At 40.6% G+C, this 19,486-nt stretch overlaps 2 protein-coding genes across 9 annotated transcripts in view; one reads left to right on the top strand and one right to left on the bottom strand.

Annotated features, from left to right (window-relative positions):
* Positions 1 to 3,007: 3,007 nt before the first annotated feature.
* LOC109990870 (insulinoma-associated protein 2) lies at positions 3,008 to 6,224 on the top strand. The gene has a single exon (XM_020643127.3). The coding sequence runs from the start codon at positions 3,143 to 3,145 to the stop codon at positions 5,012 to 5,014; it is 1,872 nt and encodes a 623-aa protein (XP_020498783.2). The 5' UTR covers positions 3,008 to 3,142; the 3' UTR covers positions 5,015 to 6,224.
* A 101-nt stretch (positions 6,225 to 6,325) lies between these two features.
* Positions 6,326 to 19,486, bottom strand: part of ralgapa1 (Ral GTPase activating protein catalytic subunit alpha 1) — an 81,489-nt gene continuing 68,328 nt past the window's right edge. For 4 of the 8 annotated variants that reach the window (XM_065966388.1, XM_065966390.1, XM_065966391.1 and 1 more), the window contains 3 exons: positions 15,218 to 15,342; positions 10,251 to 10,362; positions 6,326 to 9,454 (listed from right to left, as the gene is read on the bottom strand). In XM_065966388.1, coding sequence (XP_065822460.1) covers positions 9,367 to 9,454; positions 10,251 to 10,362; positions 15,218 to 15,342 — 325 coding nt within the window. In that variant the 3' untranslated portion in view covers positions 6,326 to 9,366. Of the gene's footprint in view, positions 9,455 to 10,250; positions 10,363 to 13,301; positions 13,345 to 15,217; positions 15,343 to 19,486 lie in introns of all 8 variants that reach the window. The other 4 variants (XM_065966387.1, XM_065966393.1, XM_065966394.1 and 1 more) reach the window with 2 other exon arrangements.

Below are 19,486 nucleotides of genomic sequence, written 5' to 3'. Positions count from 1 at the left end.
AGTGACCAAACACTTGCAACAGACAACAAACTATGCTAGAGTGTTATTTATAGACTTTAGTTCTGCTTTTAACTCAATCAGAACACATATCCTTTTAAAAAGGCTCTTGGATTTAGATGTGAATGGGGGTCTAATGTGTCAGAACTGACCGTTTTAAATGCAGGAGCACCTCAAGGCACCATCTTGTCACCTTTATTGTTCTCTGTGTATACAAATGAGTTTAGACTCCAAGACTCAGATTTTAGCTTATTAAAATATGCTGATGATATGGCACTTGTTGGCCTCCTATGTGCAGGGGACACTAAAGGAGAGATGTATTTTAATCATGTAGCTTCGCTCCAGAACTGGTGTCTATCGAGTGCTTTACAGATAAACATCAGTAAAACTAAAGAAATGGTTATATCCAATAAAAACAATATTTCTGACTCCTGCCTCACAATCATGGGGGAAATTGTTGAAAAGGTAAACTGCTTTAAATATTTAGGAACTTACATCGATAGTCACCTCAAATTCATAGATAACACAGACTGTGTCTTTAAAACAGCTCTGCAGAGGCTACACCTACTTAGGAAGCTGAATGAGTTTGGGGTGAGTAAAAAGATTCTTGAAATGGTGAACAAGAATCTGGTAGAAAGTATTTTGTCTTTTAACATGGTCGCATGGTACGGGCATTTAGATGTTAAATGTAAAAGAGTGGTCAATACCGCTAGTAAAATCATAGGGAAACCACAGATGCCACTTTGTGACAGGCATGTACTAAAGGACATAACAAGTGACCCTTCTCATCCACTGCACTCCCAGTTCAAAGTGCTTCCATCAGGTCGGCGATTCAGACTGCCAAGAGCCACAAAAAATGTTTATAAAAAATCATTTGTACCAAATGCAATAAAATGATTAAATTCATAAAGGAAAAAAACGACCCCCCCCCAACCCTAACTGCACATTGTTTTATGAAATTACTGTTTTTAAACCTATAACTTTATGAAATGTATTAAAACTCTGGCTTATTATTATACAAATTATTATTTTAAATTCACAAACCATGCTGACTGTGATGTTGTCGAGGACTACAGGCGTCCTCCTGGTTTCCTGCTGTGCTTGAATGTTGTCTTGTTTGTCATAACGTTTTTTCTGTCTTGTTCTTGTGAAGCCAAAGACAATTTTCCACTTTGTGGACAAATAAAGTTCTATTCTAATTCAAATTTAAACTGCAGCATAAAATAAGAGGAGACTAATTTTGACATTGTTTTATTTTTTTCCTTTTGACAGACATGGGCTTTATTACACTCAAATATTGGGTGAAGTAATTTTAGTGCCTCAATTGAGGCCTCAGCCACTCACATTTACTGATTCAGCCATGTCGATAAAGGCTAAACCCAGGTCAAGGTTTTCTCTCTGTGGGAGACATTAGCAGCTGACAATTACAGTGAAAAACCAGCAAGAAAAGCTCCTCGAAGCTTGGTACTTAATTAGATTTTAGTGTTGGACCCTTCACTACCCATGTAATTTCTATTCCCATTTCTATTCCCCAGGCGAACCTCGTAAAGCCAATACCCCGACCCTCAAGCTCGTTCTCACGCTCATCCGCCTTGATTGATTTCCAGGGAGCGACGCCGGCTGGCCTGAGCTCACTGGCCGAGCTATAGAGCGCCTGGCCCGGCGCGGAGGGGCAGGGAAGCCCGGGGGGGAGTGGGGAGGATGGATGGACGAATCTCCATCCGATCTCTTATCAGCCAGAGCAGCTTCTAGTGGGGGTACGGTTGTGAATAGTCCCCCCGCACCAAACACACACACACACACACACACACACACACACACACACACACACACACACACACACACACACACACACACACACACACACACACACATGCTCCCCGACTTTCACTCATTCTGTTCTATTGGGGAGATAACGGAAACACACACACGCAGAGGGAAAGCACTGCCAGAGGTTTCCCACCAACAAAGACACAGATCATCAGACACTTCAGGGACGCGATCGGTCATTATAAAGACATGATCTGTATCTGTCCCCATGGGAGCAATTTATAATTACACTGTCTCTAACACACACATCTGTTCACGTTTTCTTCTGGATAACATCGACCTTTACATGTTCACCGGTGACATTTGACGGCATGTAAGCTTTTAGGACAATAAGAGCAAAACAATCAGTGGCAAGATGGGAACACTAGCGATAGTTTATTCACAACTGTAGAAAAATAACCAATCAAAAACTTTGATCTAAATTGCAGTTGGTAGGCTATCTTTAGTGTTAACAAAAATATACTACCAATGTAATGCAAAGGTTGTACTGATGTCTTGTTAGGCCTTAAATTAGAGCAACGAACACACACCTATCCTCATGAAGTATCTGGAAGTTAAAAAATATAGTTCTGAAAATGAGAAGCATATCAATTGAAAAATAAATAATTAAATTAAATTAAATTAAATAGAGAGTTAAAGTGAAAACCCTGAGCCACACGGAAATTAAAAAGAATAATCACAACCAATAAAACTGAGTTATAGAATGACTTTGTATGCATAAACCTCCTCCCATTGTAGTAAAACAAACCCTAAAATATTTAAATGAACTTTTAGTTAATATAGGATACCTTGTGAATTCATCGCAGTAACTTTATAACCCTCACTCATCAGTCTACAGACTATACGTTTATATTTTGTTTAATAAAACCAAACAAACATGCAGCCTATGTATGTTGTTTGTATGAAATGAGAGATTGGCGCACACACTATGAAGATGTGCGCACCAGAGGGGAAACTGATGTCGTGATGTCATCTCACCTGCGACCCTCCGCCCCCCCCCCCCCCCCCCCCCCTCTCTCTCTCTCTCTCTCTCTCTGTCCCTCTGTCTGTCTGTCTCTCTCCCTCTCTCTCTCTGTCTCTCCCTCTCTCTCTCTGTCTCTCCCTCTCTCTCTCTGTCTGTCTCTCTCTCTCTCTGTCTCTCCCTCTCTCTCTCTCTTCCTCTCTCTCCCTCTCTCTCTCTCTCCCTCTCTCTCTCTCTCTCCCTCTCTCTCTCTCTCTCTTTGCCACTTCAAAGCTCTACTTGAAAGTGGGCTCGAGACAAGAGTAGTTGTTCTTTCCGCTTGGTCGTGCCACGCGCATCATCGTTATCCTCACCATGCCTCGAGGATTCTTGGTGAAGAGGAACCGGAGATGTTCCGCGTCATACCGGACAACAAACAATAACAACAACAAACCTGTGAAACACTCTGAAGTGAGCAAACCGGAGGCAGTGGAGGAGAGAGATTTGTTGAATGATTTTCTGTTTGAGCGGCCGGATGGAGTGCTCCCGGTGCCCCGCGAGGACACCTCCGGTGTCCGCGAGGCTTGGAGCCCGCACGTGGAGTCCGCGCTGGAGGCGGAGGCGGACCGGCGCGCGCAGTTACCGGAGACAGAGGAGCAGGTGAGCGAGGTGGACGTTTTCACTCCCCACGGTGATTTCTCCTCTTTCTTCACACCTCCTCCCGCACGCGACGCGACATTCACCGAGACATTCAGCCCCACGAGACTGCTGGAGCAGCGCGAGCTGGTGTTCCCCGGCAGACACCTGACTCTATCTCCGGTGTCAGAGCTACCGGAGTTACCGTTCCTCGTGAGCTCAACGCCGACCCCCCTGTCCGCTTCCATCGAGAGGCTCCTCGCGAGCAGCAGCCGCCACGCGCCATCCTACGATAAGTATGACCCGAGTATTGGACACGTGCACCTGATGACCTCGGAGCATCACGCCGCGAGAAAACGCTCGTTCCTTCAACCCGACCAGCGCGTGAACAGCAACAGACACAACAAACAGTCCGCGAGCGTCAAGAAACCCAAAGTGAACCGGAAACTGAATTTTGAAGATGAGGTCACGACCTCTCCGGTTCTGGGTCTGCGGATTAAGAAGGAGAGTCCGGAGGTGGTGAGGAAGCAGCGGGAGGGGTTAGGGTTAGAGTTCATCTGTCAGCTCTGTAAAGAGGAGTACCCAGACCCGATCTGCCTCGCGCAGCACAAGTGCTCCCGCATAGTGCGCGTGGAGTACAGGTGTCCCGAGTGCGACAAAGTTTTCAGCTGTCCCGCCAACCTGGCCTCCCACCGCCGCTGGCACAAACCTCGTCCCGTGAACACCCACGGAGAGACTCCCACGAGCAAAGGTCAGCCGCTGAAAGAGGCGCGTGGACTCGTGTCTCACGACAGGCAGCAGCTGTTTCCGGTAGAGGTGATGGAGGGCAAAGAGAACGAGCTGCTGCTGCGCGTGAATACAAACCAGCACCGCGGCACACCGGACAGCTCCCTGCTCCCCCGGGGTCGGTCCCGGGACAGCCCTGAAAGCGACAGTCTCGTGCCCCCTCACTATGATAACATTCATTACCGGAACCCGGATGAGAACTGTTTGGACCTTCAGCCCCCCTCCTCGAGCCTCCTTCTAATAAACGGCAACCCAGACGAGCGCGCGGACCTTCCCCATCAGCATCCACAGTCTCTCCCTCACCCCCCCTCTCACCCCCCCTCTCACCCCCCCTCTCGACCCCCCGTGTCGTTTGTCCAGTCGTTACCGGAGGAGGAAGTGTACGAGTGCCAGTACTGCGGCAAGAAATTCCGCCGACAAGCTTACCTGAAGAAACACCTGGCTGCGCACGAGATGACAGCGCGCGCCTCGCCCCCTCCATCATCTTACCGCCACGCGCGGGACACCAGTGGTGGCCAGGTGTTCCTGTGTCACCTGTGCGGCGCGCGCTTCCCCTCGGTTGAAATCAGGGACAAGCACCGTTTGTGGCACGCGATGAGGGACGAGTTAGTGGCGGGAGTTTTGGGAGGAGGACTCAGACCGGACGTCTTCCACGCGCAAGGAGAAGAGAGCGCCGCGAGGGAGTGCGAGCAGCAGCAGATCTTCACGTGCAAGCACTGTCCGTCCACGTTCTTCAGCTCACCTGGGCTCGTGAGACACACCAACAAATGTCACCCTGCGGAGAACCGGCAGGTGATGCTCCTGCAGATGACCGTGCGTCCTTAAAAATCACAACTTATTCATTATTCTGTGTTCTTAATCGGGTAAATATTCGAGCATTATGTTGTAAATTCAGTCTTCAACATGTTCGTTCAGTTAGGTTAAAAGTTATCTGTGTTCAAGGATCCGCCAACCCTAATTCTCTAAAGATGGAGTCCTTTAGTCATAAAGTTCAGTACAAGAACGTTCTAGCATACAAGAACGATGCAAATATCATCTATGGTCATGACAAAAGAATCCTAAAACAAATGTATATTTGTGTTTCGGTACATACGGGCAGTTAAAGGTGAGCTGTCCGTGGTGCTGAAACTAAATCAAACTGGTCCACGGTTCACCATCGGACTTCTCTGTTGTTCATACAATTCTAACAGGCCTGATTATATTCTCAATACTTCAGTAATGAGTGAAACATATTTATTTTCTTTTTTTTCTAGTAAAGTGGACATTGTCATTGTCAATCAATACGTAGCCAGGCCATTAGACTGTTCGATATGTTGAAACTTGAAACAGATAATGATGTTATTAAACCCTTATTCAAAGAGGCAATCGTTTTCTGAAATACGTTAGTTAAACATTATTTTATTATTATTTTTAAAGATCAGCAAAACAAACCTTAAGACATTTTTTTTGTATTTCTGTCTGTATTTGGACAATTCAATCTTGATGAGCTTACATTAAAGGAGTTTGTCTGAAAGAGAAAATTTGACATGGATATTATTATACTCAAGCAATGAATGACAATGTTGTCTTTAATTCTCAATATCTCTGAGACAAAATAACAAGATTATAGAGAAGTGTGAGAAAATTTAAAGTATGTTACATGACTAACTGGCACAATGTGTATTAACCTGAAATGATATAAATAAAAGTGACCTTCCTTACCCCGAGAACTGGAGACATCATTAATGTCCAAGACAATTTCATGTACAGTAAGAAAAAAGACCATAATATGCCTTTAAGAGAACATTTGCCAGTAAACCTCTCATCCATAAAATATTTTCATACAAAAAATGGAAACTTTAATGTGAGTACTGTAAGGAAATGTCTTTTGTCTTATTGATTATAAACTAATAAAAAATAATGACTAAATGCCTTCATGCTTATAATGTAACTGTGGTTCTGTAAAGCCTGTACACTACTATTTTCATATGTTTGAAGTTCAATGTGAATTTGAATAAAAATTGTCAATAAATGTTAATACAGTATGCTCAATGAGGAGACCTGTCCTGTTGACCTTTTAATGTGCCCCCCCCCACCCCACACACACGCACACACACGCACGCACACACACGCACTATATATGAACTGATCCGAGTGTCAGTGGTAGGAATCATTTATTGTCAAATTCCATCATCACACATTTACACTCTCTGTTTCCAAAAAGAGTCACTGAATGTGTTCACACTACAGGTCTGACAGTAACATCGTTTGAGGAGTGTGTGTGTGTGTATGTGTATGTATGTATTGTGATACAGCTGTTATTAAACACATGCAGATAGTACTGAACGGGTATCATGCAGTATGTACAGTCAGTAGTTACAAACATCAGCTTTGTCCCAAACAAACATCTGGACAACAGCTAAACCCGTATCCATCACGGCTGCATGTTCAGAGCATCAGAAGTTCCTAATGTTTCAATATGAAGGGCTTTCTTTCCGTGGTTAATATGCCTGCAGAAGACAACAATGATCCCGGTGAAAAAGGCTGAAAAATAATTCTACTTAACAATCCTCCAGGCAGAGCTTGGAGTGTAGCTGATGTGACTTTAATATATATATTTTTTAAACGCTTTGGGTATATCAGCGTCTTTGTTCATTGTGGCTTCTTCAGTATGGGGTTTAAAAAGAAAAATTAAAGGGGCGTACATTTCAGCTCAGTTCAGACAAGAGGTCCAAATTTCATGCTCTGAAACCTCCTGAGTCTGTAAAACAAATGTTAAAGTAAACTTCCTATCTTTTCTAATCAGATCTAAAATCAGAATCATGACTCCCGTTATGTTTGTTTGCAGTTGAAATAATCCTGAAGTATATAACTGTGAGGTGTAGCTACTGGCACAGAGATCCAACACACACTGCGACACAGTGTGTGACTTGCAGGCGAGCGTGTAGAGATCTGTCTGAGAGTGCAGGGGGTCGACTCTACTCTACCAACTGCCTCAAATAATCAACTGTGCTTCAACCTCATCAATACTAAGTGTAACAGCAACAATTTCAAGAGGCAACCTTTAAACCTTAAATGACTTCAAATATTCCCACACAGTGACACGTGACTTTTACCTCAAACTATAACGGCAAAGTTTAGTTAAGTGAACTTTAAATTTCAACCCAGAGAGGGGTTAGAGTAAAAAAAAAATCCCTTTCCTCTCTAAAGAGCTATGGCTGAAAAAACAAACAAACATCAGTAACAGAAGAGACAGCCGTGAATACACCAAGTGAAAGCAGCTAAGCTCAATACATTTAAAAAAAAAAAAAGCTAAAATAAAAATAATGGAGATGTAAGAAAAACAAGCCATCATTAAAATAAATGGAAGGATGTTGACTCCTTATAAACCAAACTCTAACAGTGTTAAGAAAAACCTGAAGTAAGAACCATGTGAGCTAATTGGAGTCCTTGCCAGTTTTATTTGAGTTGAGTTGAACTGACAGAGCTGAAATGATGGTGTTAAATACATACAAGTCATCTATGGTAGTGTTAAACTTTCTGGATCACATGCTAATCCCCCTCCATCAGAAACTGGAGCTGGGGGGACGAGTCAAAATACACGAGGAGTGAAAAACAAAAAAGAAGAAACACAAAACCTTTCACCTCTAGGAGATATGATGAACTCTCCTTTCTCCTATTTTTGGCTTGTAGTTGGTTCTACTACACTTTTACACCATCCATCCTCCTCTTAACATGCCAATATGTTTAAACACAGAAGATGAAATCTTTCTCTTTGAATTGCCCAATCTGGTGCTAAGGTTATTTATATACAAACACAGAGAAGGGGGTTTAATCTGCAATGAAAAAACCTTTGAATTCCAAGAAAACAAAAAGAAAATAACAGAAGCATAAAATCATGTAGTGTCAACATATTTGAAGCAGATATGCTGTCTGAGGTTAAACCACAGTTTGGCTTTGGCAGCTATTCTCATATAAGAGTATTTACACAACAAGCCTTTTCACACTGTACACATTCATAAAGATACTCATATATCTACTATATATATATATATATATATATATTTATACTCATACATGTATAGATATACAGAAAACATAAAGTCAAAATACAAAAAGAAAGGAAAGCTGTGGTTCCATTGTATCAGATGATGGAGTGACACTGAAATACAGCAATGTTCTTATCCGGGTCGAAACAGATTCAACAGCTACGTCTTCAAAAAATGAACAAAAAGAAAAAGACTCAATAACATCAGTGCTTCAGAACATTTTACAGCATGAGCAAAAAAAAAAAACCTAAACTATATATAACAAGTGCTTCCACTTTGATCAATTTATCCCGTTTACTTTGTAGAAATCGAGACTCTAACACTGTTCCTCTCAACAGGGTCATCTTTCAGTCCCACTTACTCCAGGAAGGGATTTTCTTCTGGAACATTTTGGGGCTTCAGAGTGTTTCTACATAAAAAAACAAAAAACAGTAACTTTTTTGTCGTTAGCAAAATGAAATTTTCTATTTACATTGAGGACTGAAAAGAAAATGACCCTCTGTCCTGTTTCCTGCTCTGACAACAAAAATAGACTTTTTTTTAAATCTTTCTTTCTCTGTGCAACTCTCTTGATTTCATTCTGTAAGTATCAAAACTCATGTTTCTGTACACACATGCAGCAACTATACAGTACAAATATACAGATTCTCCACAGCGGTGTTCTGAAGCCTTTCTGTTTCTCTTTTCATCTCCAGCGCACTAAAGTTTTTGCAGTCCTTGTCACACTGACGTTTTACATTTTGAGCAGTTTCTATCATGGCACAGATTATTAAGAACTAATACTGCACTGCTTAGGCTGCACTGGTTCAGCATGCTGTAGCACCTTACTGGTTCAAGTGTTTTGAGACAGCAAAGTTTAGGATAAAATCAGAAGTAGTGAGCAGTTTCAGAATAAATTCATGGTATTATACAGTCTACAGAATACTATTAGAAAGCGTTTCCAATGTTTGTTCAGAACTTTGTTAAACACCTGCCATTAAATTCAATGTGTCATCTACAATTGTTCAATATGGGACCAGATTTTCCTCTGGAGAAACCGTTTTCAAGAGCTAAGTGTCTCATGCTGAAGTGTCTGTGTAGTCTGAAGAATCTTAAGTCTTATTGGCTGATCCAGAGGAGCGTCGCAGCTTCATGGACATGCGGCTCTTGCTAGTCCGAGGGGACATGGGGGACGCCGAGTCGCTCCCGGCCTCCCCAAGAGCCGGACTTTCTCCCCGAAGAATCTCTAGGCAGGAGCCTGTGAAAGAAGGGGGGGGGGGGCATGTGAAGGGAGGACGGATGAGGTAAGGGATCAACGAGGGATCCGGGGATACAGGAGAGGGGAGGTGGAGGTAGATAAGAGCAGAAGAAGGGATGAAGGGACAACAAGAGTATTACATCACTTCCCCATCATGTTGCACTGAACCCAGACTGCACAAACTTCTAGAGTGACAGGACAGACAGGATGACAGACACGCAGACAGACAGGATGACAGACACGCAGACAGACAGGATGACAGACAGGATGACAGACACGCAGACAGACAGGATGACAGACACGCAGACAGACAGGATGACAGACACGCAGACAGACAGGATGACAGACAGACGGTGAGACAGCTAAAAGACAGGAAACAAAGAAGCAGCTCTATTCTTATTCTTGATCAGATTCTGCTCAGGTTCTAGAAATATCAAGACAGACTGAAACTTAATATCATGAGTGACACACTATATAAAAATAACAAAACATTGTTTTAAGGTGCTGATGTTGCACAAATGGTTCTTTATCAATATAATCAAGGGGCTGATTGGCTGTTCTTCCGAGCTAACATATTTCTTGGGACGAAGTCAGCAGGAGAAGTTAATTTACTTTTTATTCATCTAGACATTGAAACAGAAATTTGATGTAACTTTTGGAAAAGATCAACTGGATTCTGTCTGTGTTTCAGATGTTTTTCCTTTGAGTATCTGTTGTGTCTTGATGCCTGCTGCAGATCTTATTTCCTTCAAGATTATAATACAGTTTAAGTTGAGTTTCTATCTACACAGCATACCATTCACAGCTAGCATGAAGGACCTTCTGCTTCAGACCCTTCCCCTTCACCCTGAGCAGGTTAAAGCTGTCTAGTGGTTTAGGAACCATTGAATACATGGCACTATGCTCCTCTAGAGAGCAGGAGAGGAGGGGAGGAGGAAGTGTTGAGGAGATATAGAAACAAGGACAGATGTAATGGAGGGAAACAGGAAGAGAAAGAAACAAAAGGAAAGGAAAGGAAGGGAGGAAGGAAACATTTGGAAATAAGAGGAAAGGAAAGGGAAGTAATGAGGAAGTGAAGAAAGGAGTAAGGAAACAATGGGCAACAATAGGAGAGGAAGGTGAAGGAAAGAAAATGAGAGGAGAACAAGACAAGGTGGAAAAGAAGAATAAAAAAACTCAACACCAGGAAACATGAAGAATAAATATAGGTAAAGGTGGGGAAAGAAAATATAAAGAAAAAAAGAAAACAAAAGAGAAGAGTGAAAATACCACAAGAGGAAAAAGGGAGCAGTGAAGGAGAGTGAAGGAGGGATGGTCAGAGAAAGAAAAGAAAACAGAAAAAAATGAATATAAACAAAGGAAAACACACATGAAGAAAATAATGCAACACATTTAACAGAATGGAAAACAGTGACACAAACAGAGTGACAACACACAAACATAGCAGGAAACATGTAAACACATAAAACTGAATGTGTTTGATAATATTTTGCACCTTTTTTGCACCACAAATGTTCAAATTTCAAAGGTAACATACCAACATTAAGTTAGTGTTAGTTGAGTTATACATTGCAACAATGTGTGTGGACCTTTATTAGATATGCTTACACCTTTAAAGACTGTGTGTGTGTGTGTGTGTGTGTGTGTGTGTGCAAAGTGCTACAGCACTACATGATATCAAAACCAGGAAGAGAGGAGCATACAAAAGGTCAGAGGTTAAGTTTCAGCGGGTCAGTGTGAAGTTGCAGGTTAACAGAACAAACAGGAAAGTTATTGAGTGAATGAAAAGACTAGAGAGAAGAACTTTATAAAAAAAGGAAGTCTCATTTTCAGCACGTCAGCGAGTATAGGTAGGTATGAAGCAGATCTAAAGAATATGCTCTGCAGTGTTGCATAGACAAAATGTAATCCCCCTAAAATAAAAAAAGTAGCTTTTTGAAATGCATATAGAATAACCAAATGATCAATCTCAAAGATGTTAGTGACACTTCACATTATGCAGCATACCTGTATTCCCAGATACAACAGGCAGCTGTTTTTAGTAAGATTTAAAAATAAATAAAACTTAAGCTCTTGAAACCTCCCTCTTCCAGACAAACTAATAAAGTGGCTGTTTAATAAAAAAGTGGACTCAGCAGATAAAGAGGTGTTATTCTTTTCCTGATAGCTATGTCTAGTCCCTCCCTAATGTGCTGATTCGTTAGCACTTCTTTGCTGTGATTAGCTCTTTAAGCCGCAATAATGCTGCATTCATGTGGTGTCTGACACATCGGAAAAAACAGTTTCTGAGTTGTAAAATGCACATGAACACCTGCTCAAGTCGGAACAACAACTCGGAAACTCGGAAAAGAATGGTGTGCCCGTCAACTTTTTGCTTAAATATCACTTTTAACGGATACATTTCACTGATCTTCTTCGTAGCATCAACGCTTTTATTGTGCTGTTGTTACAACATTCAGATTTTCAGAACTGAAATCGCGTTAACAAGAACGACTTCCCAACTTGGAAACTTGGACCACCTGAGCAGCACCTGAATGCAGCAGAAGTCAATCACAGGACATTCACCCAGGAGACTTCTGTTCTTGTCCAGTGTGAGACCAAATGTTAGTCGACTGATTAATTAAGCCCAAACCAAGATCTTTAACCAAGCCTTACCAAGTATGTCTGTGCCTTAAATTAATCAACATCTAGTGAGGTTTAAGCATCAGAACTACTTGTTTAGGGTTAGAGAGCAGTGCGGTCCTGGACTTCTTCATAAAATTATTTCTGACAGGAAGTCCTGATGGAAAACTTTGAGGCAACAAACACAGCAGGGAGGATTAGGAAAAAACTCTATTGGAAGAAACTCAAATTAAAACTGTTCTAAAGAGTCAGAGATTTTCTCCTTGAGCTGGTGGAGACCCAAACAGTTTAAAGGAGACTAAATATGTCTTTGTTGGTCAGGATTGTTGCTCTGTCTTATGTGAAAATAGGCAGCTGTTATTAGAGCTGGTTGTTGTCCACAAGCTCACAATTTGATTCGATTTCGATTCTTTGGGTCACGATTCGATTCGATACTGATCGATATGCTTCCATATCGATTCAATATTACACATAGGTGAGAGAAACACCCAGATAACTAATCACAGTAGCTTCTTATATTTGTTAAATAATTATGCGTTTGTATTTGTTTAAAACAAACTGACTCAAAAATGTATTTTATCTTTGCATTATTCTTTAATAAACAAAGAATAAAACATTAAAGTACTGTATGATCTAAAGTGCAAAATTGTGTCTGAGCTGAATTCACAGCACCCACAGCGCCCCCAGTGGAGAGGGGTGTCATTACAACGGAAAAAAACAATTGATCTCAGGATTTCCCTGAATCGATACAGAATTGGGAAAATAATAATTGCAATGCATTGATGAATCTATTTTTTTTTAAACTTGCCCTAGCTGTTATCCTTAGTAAATGAATCTCTAATAATACATTAAAAGGTAGATCATTTGTAGCATATAACGTTAAATAATAAGAGCTGCAATATAAACTAGATCACATTTATCTAAATAAAAAAACTAACAAAAACAAAGCAAAGCCCTGTAACTGCACGCTCAGTTAACAAGCAAACTGTGATAGGTCATACCATATATCACCCACAGATGAGCAGAAAATGACACTTCCTTTATCCTTCAATTATGAACACATGCAGACCTGCTTAAACTGTGAAAACACAGAGGAGAAAACAGCCAGAGAAAATGTGACAATACACAATATGCTGGAGGAATCAGAGAAGAGCAAAGGTTAGGCTGAAATGTCAGAAGGAAGAGCCAATCAGGAGGGGTTGTGTCATCATGTGACCAGGCTTACCTTTTGTTTTGTTTTTAGCTATAGGCAAGTGAGACATTATGATCTAAAGGAGGGGGGGACAAAAGAAAAAGAAGGACAAAAAAGGGAAAAATACAGAAAGAAAAAAGGAAAAGAAAAACCAAAATAAATAAAAACAATAACAAAATCAAACAAGTAAACAAAAGAGGGAAAAATTAGACAGAAAAAAAAACAGAAAGAGAGAAGAATGTTTGATCATTGGGCTGTTAAGGGAGGGGAACCTGCAAGGAGGGTGGCAGTCAAATTTAAGCAAGGTTTGTTTCAGAGCACAGGATTATAAGGCTGTCCACTTTTCTTCTTTAAGGTAAGAGGAGAAGAACATGAAATGCATGTGAGACTTCTTAATGAGCCAGAACTGAGAAGTTCAAGTACTGAAATCCTTGATTCTGTGCTCTGAAATAAGATTTGGGGCCGAACAACACACTAACAACCCAAGAAGAGCGATATATTACTTCCTGACTAATACATTTTATTCTAAGTGAAAACTTTGTAAAATGTCAGCATCTCAGGTTGTGTGTTATCCAGCCTCAAAGCAGGGTGATTATTATTATTATTATATAATTATTAATATATATGCAACAGTAGCTGGTGAGATGAAGATCAGTTATCAAGTGAAACAAAAACAAGTTATATACACATTTAAACGTCCACAATCACATCTGGGACTGTATCCCTACATGAATATACTGATAAGCTACCAACACAGACGTCACACTGGGTTACGTTATATAAACGCTGTGTTGCATTATTGCAAATAACCTTGTTGTTGAATATACTACGTGGGACTCAAAAAGCAAAACTTTTCAGAAGTACACACTACAAGTCTAAACATGAAGTTCTCAGTATCTCGGTATTAAACTTAATATAATTCATATGAGAATAATGCATTAGCAAATGGCGGCCATGTACATCTCTGGCATCTTAACGGCTGATCAGCTGTCAGCTAATTCCTCAGAGATACTCTGGACACACAAGAAGGCCGAGCAAAGCTCTGACGGGAAAACACAGTGTAATATAAACAAGACTAAACAGACTGTGAGCTGTCTTTGTGTATACTGGGCAGCTCTGTAGTTTAATGATGCTAGGTGTTTGCAAGCAAATTAATTTAGCTGGCAGCTTCATCACAGTTACTGAAAAGGAAAAAGAGTGGTGGTCTTTAAATTGCCCATATTTAAGAGCTCAACGTAATGTACTAATGTGACTCTCTTTCAGTTCTAAAATTTTCCAGAAGTTTTGTAGTAAGTGAATTTCAGTAGCTATGACATTAGTGTTCAGATTTGGCTACTTCACTTCAACAAGCAGTTCACAAAAGTCCTCACTAGCATTAGATCGGCTTAAATGTTATTCCACTGCCAGAAATGTTCCTCTTTATTTAAAATACTTTGTGTCTTATTCTTACAAGCTTCTTATGGTGTCCCACAGGGATCCGTTATTGAGCCCTTACTATACTTTCATTTCTGCTTATTTTAGGATAGATCACAAAATGATTAAATAATAGGTCTAGTTATTTTGGGATGATATCCTACCCAACTTTTCTTTGAAGGCCCTTTAATGTAATTAAGAGCCAATACATGCTCAAACTTTTTGACAGCTTTGTAATGCAGTCAACGGGATTAAATTGAGACCTCTACAGATCTTATGAATGCATTTATATCATCGCACAACATTTTAACCAACTTTTCTCATCACAATCAAGAATACTGCTGCAAGACTGCTCACAAGTGTTAACATACCTTTGACATAGTGTGGTTCTAGTTTAAATTCCTAATCTCACTTTACTGAGCATTTATCAAAATGCCAACCACAAAGATTTTGATTTAAAGGTTTGGCATGTGCTGAGGCATAATATTTGTGTATTTGGTTATTGGCTGCTTCACTGAGGAAAGCTTGGGTCATACCTGTGTCAGAGGGCAGGTGTGTGCAGGGAGCAGGACTGTAGACTCGGGCTGCGTAGTCCTCAAATGTGGTCGGCTCCTGGTGGTGCTGCACGATGGTTTCCAAGTATCGGGCACGCTCCTCATAGCTGATATCAAAGTCAAGGTCAAACCAAAAAGAAGACGAAGGAGGCAAATAGATGACGAAAAGATGAAGACTGTTATAAAGCGAAACAAACATTACTGCTGATGTCATAGATTTGTAATCTGGGTGACTTTAGTTGTAGTTTGGAAACTTCATAATATCAACAGGAACAGGGGCTGGGTTTGACATGTTTACATGGCGGGGAGGGAGTTATGTAAAACTATTACGTTGCCTAATGGGAAATATATAATCCACACTCCAAGGAGCATGACCCATGGTTTGATATACAAATCAGGATCTCTATTAAAAACAAACAAACTGTATCTTAATAGTCTTCAAACTTTATGGACACTTATCAGTGACGTTCCTCTTTAAGTAAGGTTTAAGTAGAATATACAGTATGACACTTTAACTACTGCACTGTTTTAATTTAGCTCGTTCCAAACAAAGCAATACTAACACACCTGAAGTATCTTTATCTTTCATTAAACATATTTACATTATTTTCCAAATATCTCTGGAAATGTATTATGAAAGAGCAAAAAGTGCGTTAGGCTTTTTGTTTATCAGATTTAACTTAAATTACCAGAAGAAAAAAAACAATATTAAAAACAGTAGAATAGAGCAGAAAAAACAAAAGTAAGACAACAGGAAACTAAATAACCAACTCTAACAAAACTGAAGTGTTAAAATGGTAAAGGTAAAATATGCAAAATCCAAAAAACCAACAACACAACTAAAATGAAATAAACCAAGATTAAAAACACTATCTGCATCCCCATGCCTGTTAACTCCTTATACCTAGTTTTCCAAATGAATCTTTTGAAATTGCTGGAATGAAAACGGGACACCAAAAGCCCCTTTGTCATGTATTATAAGAGCGAGCCTTCAGCAATGAATTCATAGAGAGACACAGGGATTCAGCAGAGAGCCGAGTAAATGGAAACCGAGACTACAACTGTCCATCTATTAGTGATAACCTCATTGATAGAATGACATTTACCCTCTCTCCCTTACTCATACATCTACCCATAATGACAGTCAGATGCAGCCCTTACAGTCGCTCTGACACAAAACTCACTCCCATCATCTCCCCATAGTATTTCCATTTACTCAGGGAGCTCCAATAACTGAGGTTTTTCAATGAGAGCAAGCACAGTGTGTATATGTGTGTACAGTATGTGTGTGTGTGTGTCTATATTCGCTAAGATTGTTTGTGAACAGGCACAATATGTGTATGTAAGTGCATGGGTCCCTGTTCTAGTGTGTGATGGGATCAGGCCAATGAATCTTCAGAATGAAATCTGTGTTTTTGGACCTCAGCGTGTGTGTGTGTGTGTGCACATTGTGAATGGGTCAGCCATCTGTAATAGCACCCATGGGTTTTCTATTGGGTTAGAGAGCCCGTCTATGGGCCTCAGAAGGAGAAGGATTCAGGTCTAATGGTAACTGATCCAGTTAGAGACAATGATAATAACAACAATATGGCTCCTTTAAAGTGGAGGGACAGACTGCGCTGGCGGGGTAGAAGAGAAGGGAGGGGGCTGAGATGAAGAGATGAGTGGACATGTTGGAAAAGAGAGAGAGTTATAAAAACTTAAATAAACTTTGAAAAAACAAGTTTGTCAAAATGCAGTGATGTGAATTTTGCATTGCTTTCTTGCTTGAGTTCTACATTTAATCATTTGTGTTGATCTGCATTGGTTTAAACGCTACAACACAGCAATCTAGCTGACTATGACTGTATGAAGCTAAATCAATTTGGCTGTGACTGATTAGCAAAAAATAGATATTTTCATGATGATAAGATGTCATTTTTTACAAGAATTGCAAACAACTTTTTTGTAGGGGGTTTTGCAGCAAGCCTCAAGTGGGCTCACCCAAGGGTGCTGCTTGGGGCATTATTTGGGCACACTTTGTTTGATTTCTAAAGACTTAAATATGTTCTAGTTCAGTACTAAACATCAGTCACAGTTTCAAAAACACTTCTCGAACCCTCTCATCAACCATGCTGACAAAAAGGAAATGAGGGAGAACTAGTTTGTCTGAGAGAGAACAAAGGGGGCAGAGAGGGAGGGATGGAGGTTAAAGGTGCAAAGAAGAGGCGAGATACAGAAGGAGGAAGGCAACTTGTAAAAAAAAAAAAAAAAAAAAAGGTGGAAATGGCGAGGGTGAAGAGGAAGAAAAGTGAGATTCCGGCTGTGAGTCATGAAAGACGAGGGAGGGGAGGACAGTGGGTGAGACGGGTGAAGGAGAGATATTTAGGTAACAACATGATGGGGTGTGTGCTTGTCTCCCGGAGAGAGCACACACACAAAGAGTGTCAAGCCCCGTGTGACTCACACCAAGTCCCAATGTGAACTCGCCGTTTGCCTTTTCCTGCCACTCCCCTGCATCGCACATCCCCGCTGTGGAGAACCAGTGTGTGTGTGTGTGTGTGTGTGTGTGTGTGGGGGGAGAGGAGCTGTGAGGATGTAATGAAAAGAGCAACTCATACTATTTTACATTCTAGCAAACAACACAATTAATTTTAAATAGTTTTAAATATTGTGCCGAAGTATGAAGCAGCAGCTGGGACAGAAAGGTTTTTCAAGTGTATTGCCAATTACAAAAAAAGGCTTTGTTTGTCATTTCTGAGAAGTGGAAAGGTTTCACCCGCAGAAAGAAATATAAAGGCAAGGAGGAGTGAAAGAAAGAACAAAGAGAGGACAGAAAAATAAATACACAGTAATGGTTCCACTGCTGAGATAAATGAGAACCATCACTTTTTCTTTGTCTGGCTCCTTTATATCTCTCTCCCTCTTTATTTCTCTCAGCGGGAGGGTGGTCAGCCTGTGGCCTGATGTCACTCTGTCACAAACACCAGGCTCCCAACTAGGTAGGGATTATATGAGGAGAGAGATGGGGGGGGGCTCTTGATACCAAACTTAAATAATCAGAACTATCTCTGTTTTTATTTGTAATTCAAGGTGTTTTCAATCACTCTAATTAAACCACTGAAGTTACAAATAGACTTACACGAATATCACTCAGCATCAGTCGGGTATTTTGCATGGCACTGTCTTTGCTTAAGATATACGCTGGCTCAGTATTGTGTATGTCCCCCTTTTGCAGCCAAAAATGCCCTGACCAATCAGGTCACTGTGTGTAACAAGAAATACCTTTTGTTAGCAATTCAATCTCCATCATGATTGACAGCTCTGTTGACAAATGAAGCCTCTTCAGGGGTCGAGGAATAGCAAGAAGAAACCTAACGAAACCTAACACAAGTGTCATTCACCTTTCCATTAGCAGAGTGTCTGTTTCAAAGTGGCACAGGACTGGGCTCTGCTGTACCGACCTGAGGGATCTTTGAATTTTTAATCAGCAAGTTTAATGTGTGCTTCGGTTAGCTGAAGGGGCAGGATGTGAAATATGTGGCTACACCAGCCAGATCCCTTCAGTGCATGTTCTGTTAACGCCCATCGCTGGTGGTATTTTGGCTTCACTTCTGTAGAACTGAAGGAGACGGAGACCTGCCGTCCACATTTTATTAAGACTTCAGATGTGCAATGACATTAACTTATAATCTGTCCATCAACTGTAGAAGAGTACAACTTAGTGGTTTTACTTGAGCAGTAAATGGAGCTGCATCATTCAGCATACACACATATACACAGTGTAGAGGTACCCTGTTTCTCTCAGGCACTTAAACGTCTAAAAAGGAGGATGAAGCTGAAAAAATATTATCTGAACTGAATTTTGATCTGCTGTCGTTGCCAAAAAGATTAAACTATTTCACATTTTAATAAAATGATTTGAAAAGTGAATATTCAAAATAAATTAACTGCCAATCTGTGTCATATTTTTTATGTCACCATCTTTTTTTTTACACATTTGTCTTCTGTTTGTTTACATTGATTTTGTTGCTTCCAAATATTTTCTTAATTTGAGATGGAAGATTCATTTTGCCCTTGGATATACTAGTTTATATTCAGTCACGTCACCTTTTCTTTATCGCTCTTACTGAGCAGTGTTCTTTTAGTTTGATTCCTCATTTTAATCCTATTTTGTTTCATTCCATTATATGCGGCATCTGCATGAAATAACCACCACATTCAAAAAGTAGAGACCTGCGAGAGGTCAAAGAAAATAACCTTGCATTGCCT

Source organism: Labrus bergylta, chromosome 18 (genome assembly GCF_963930695.1).
Source record: "Labrus bergylta chromosome 18, fLabBer1.1, whole genome shotgun sequence".
NCBI lineage: Eukaryota > Metazoa > Chordata > Actinopteri > Labriformes > Labridae > Labrus > Labrus bergylta.
This window is presented reverse-complemented; position numbering and strand designations above follow the sequence as displayed.

Excerpts from the sequence above, each read along its gene's own strand:
- LOC109990870 (XM_020643127.3), top strand. The coding sequence starts at position 3,143 with ATGCCTCGAGGATTCTTGGTGAAGAGGAACCGGAGATGTTCCGCGTCA.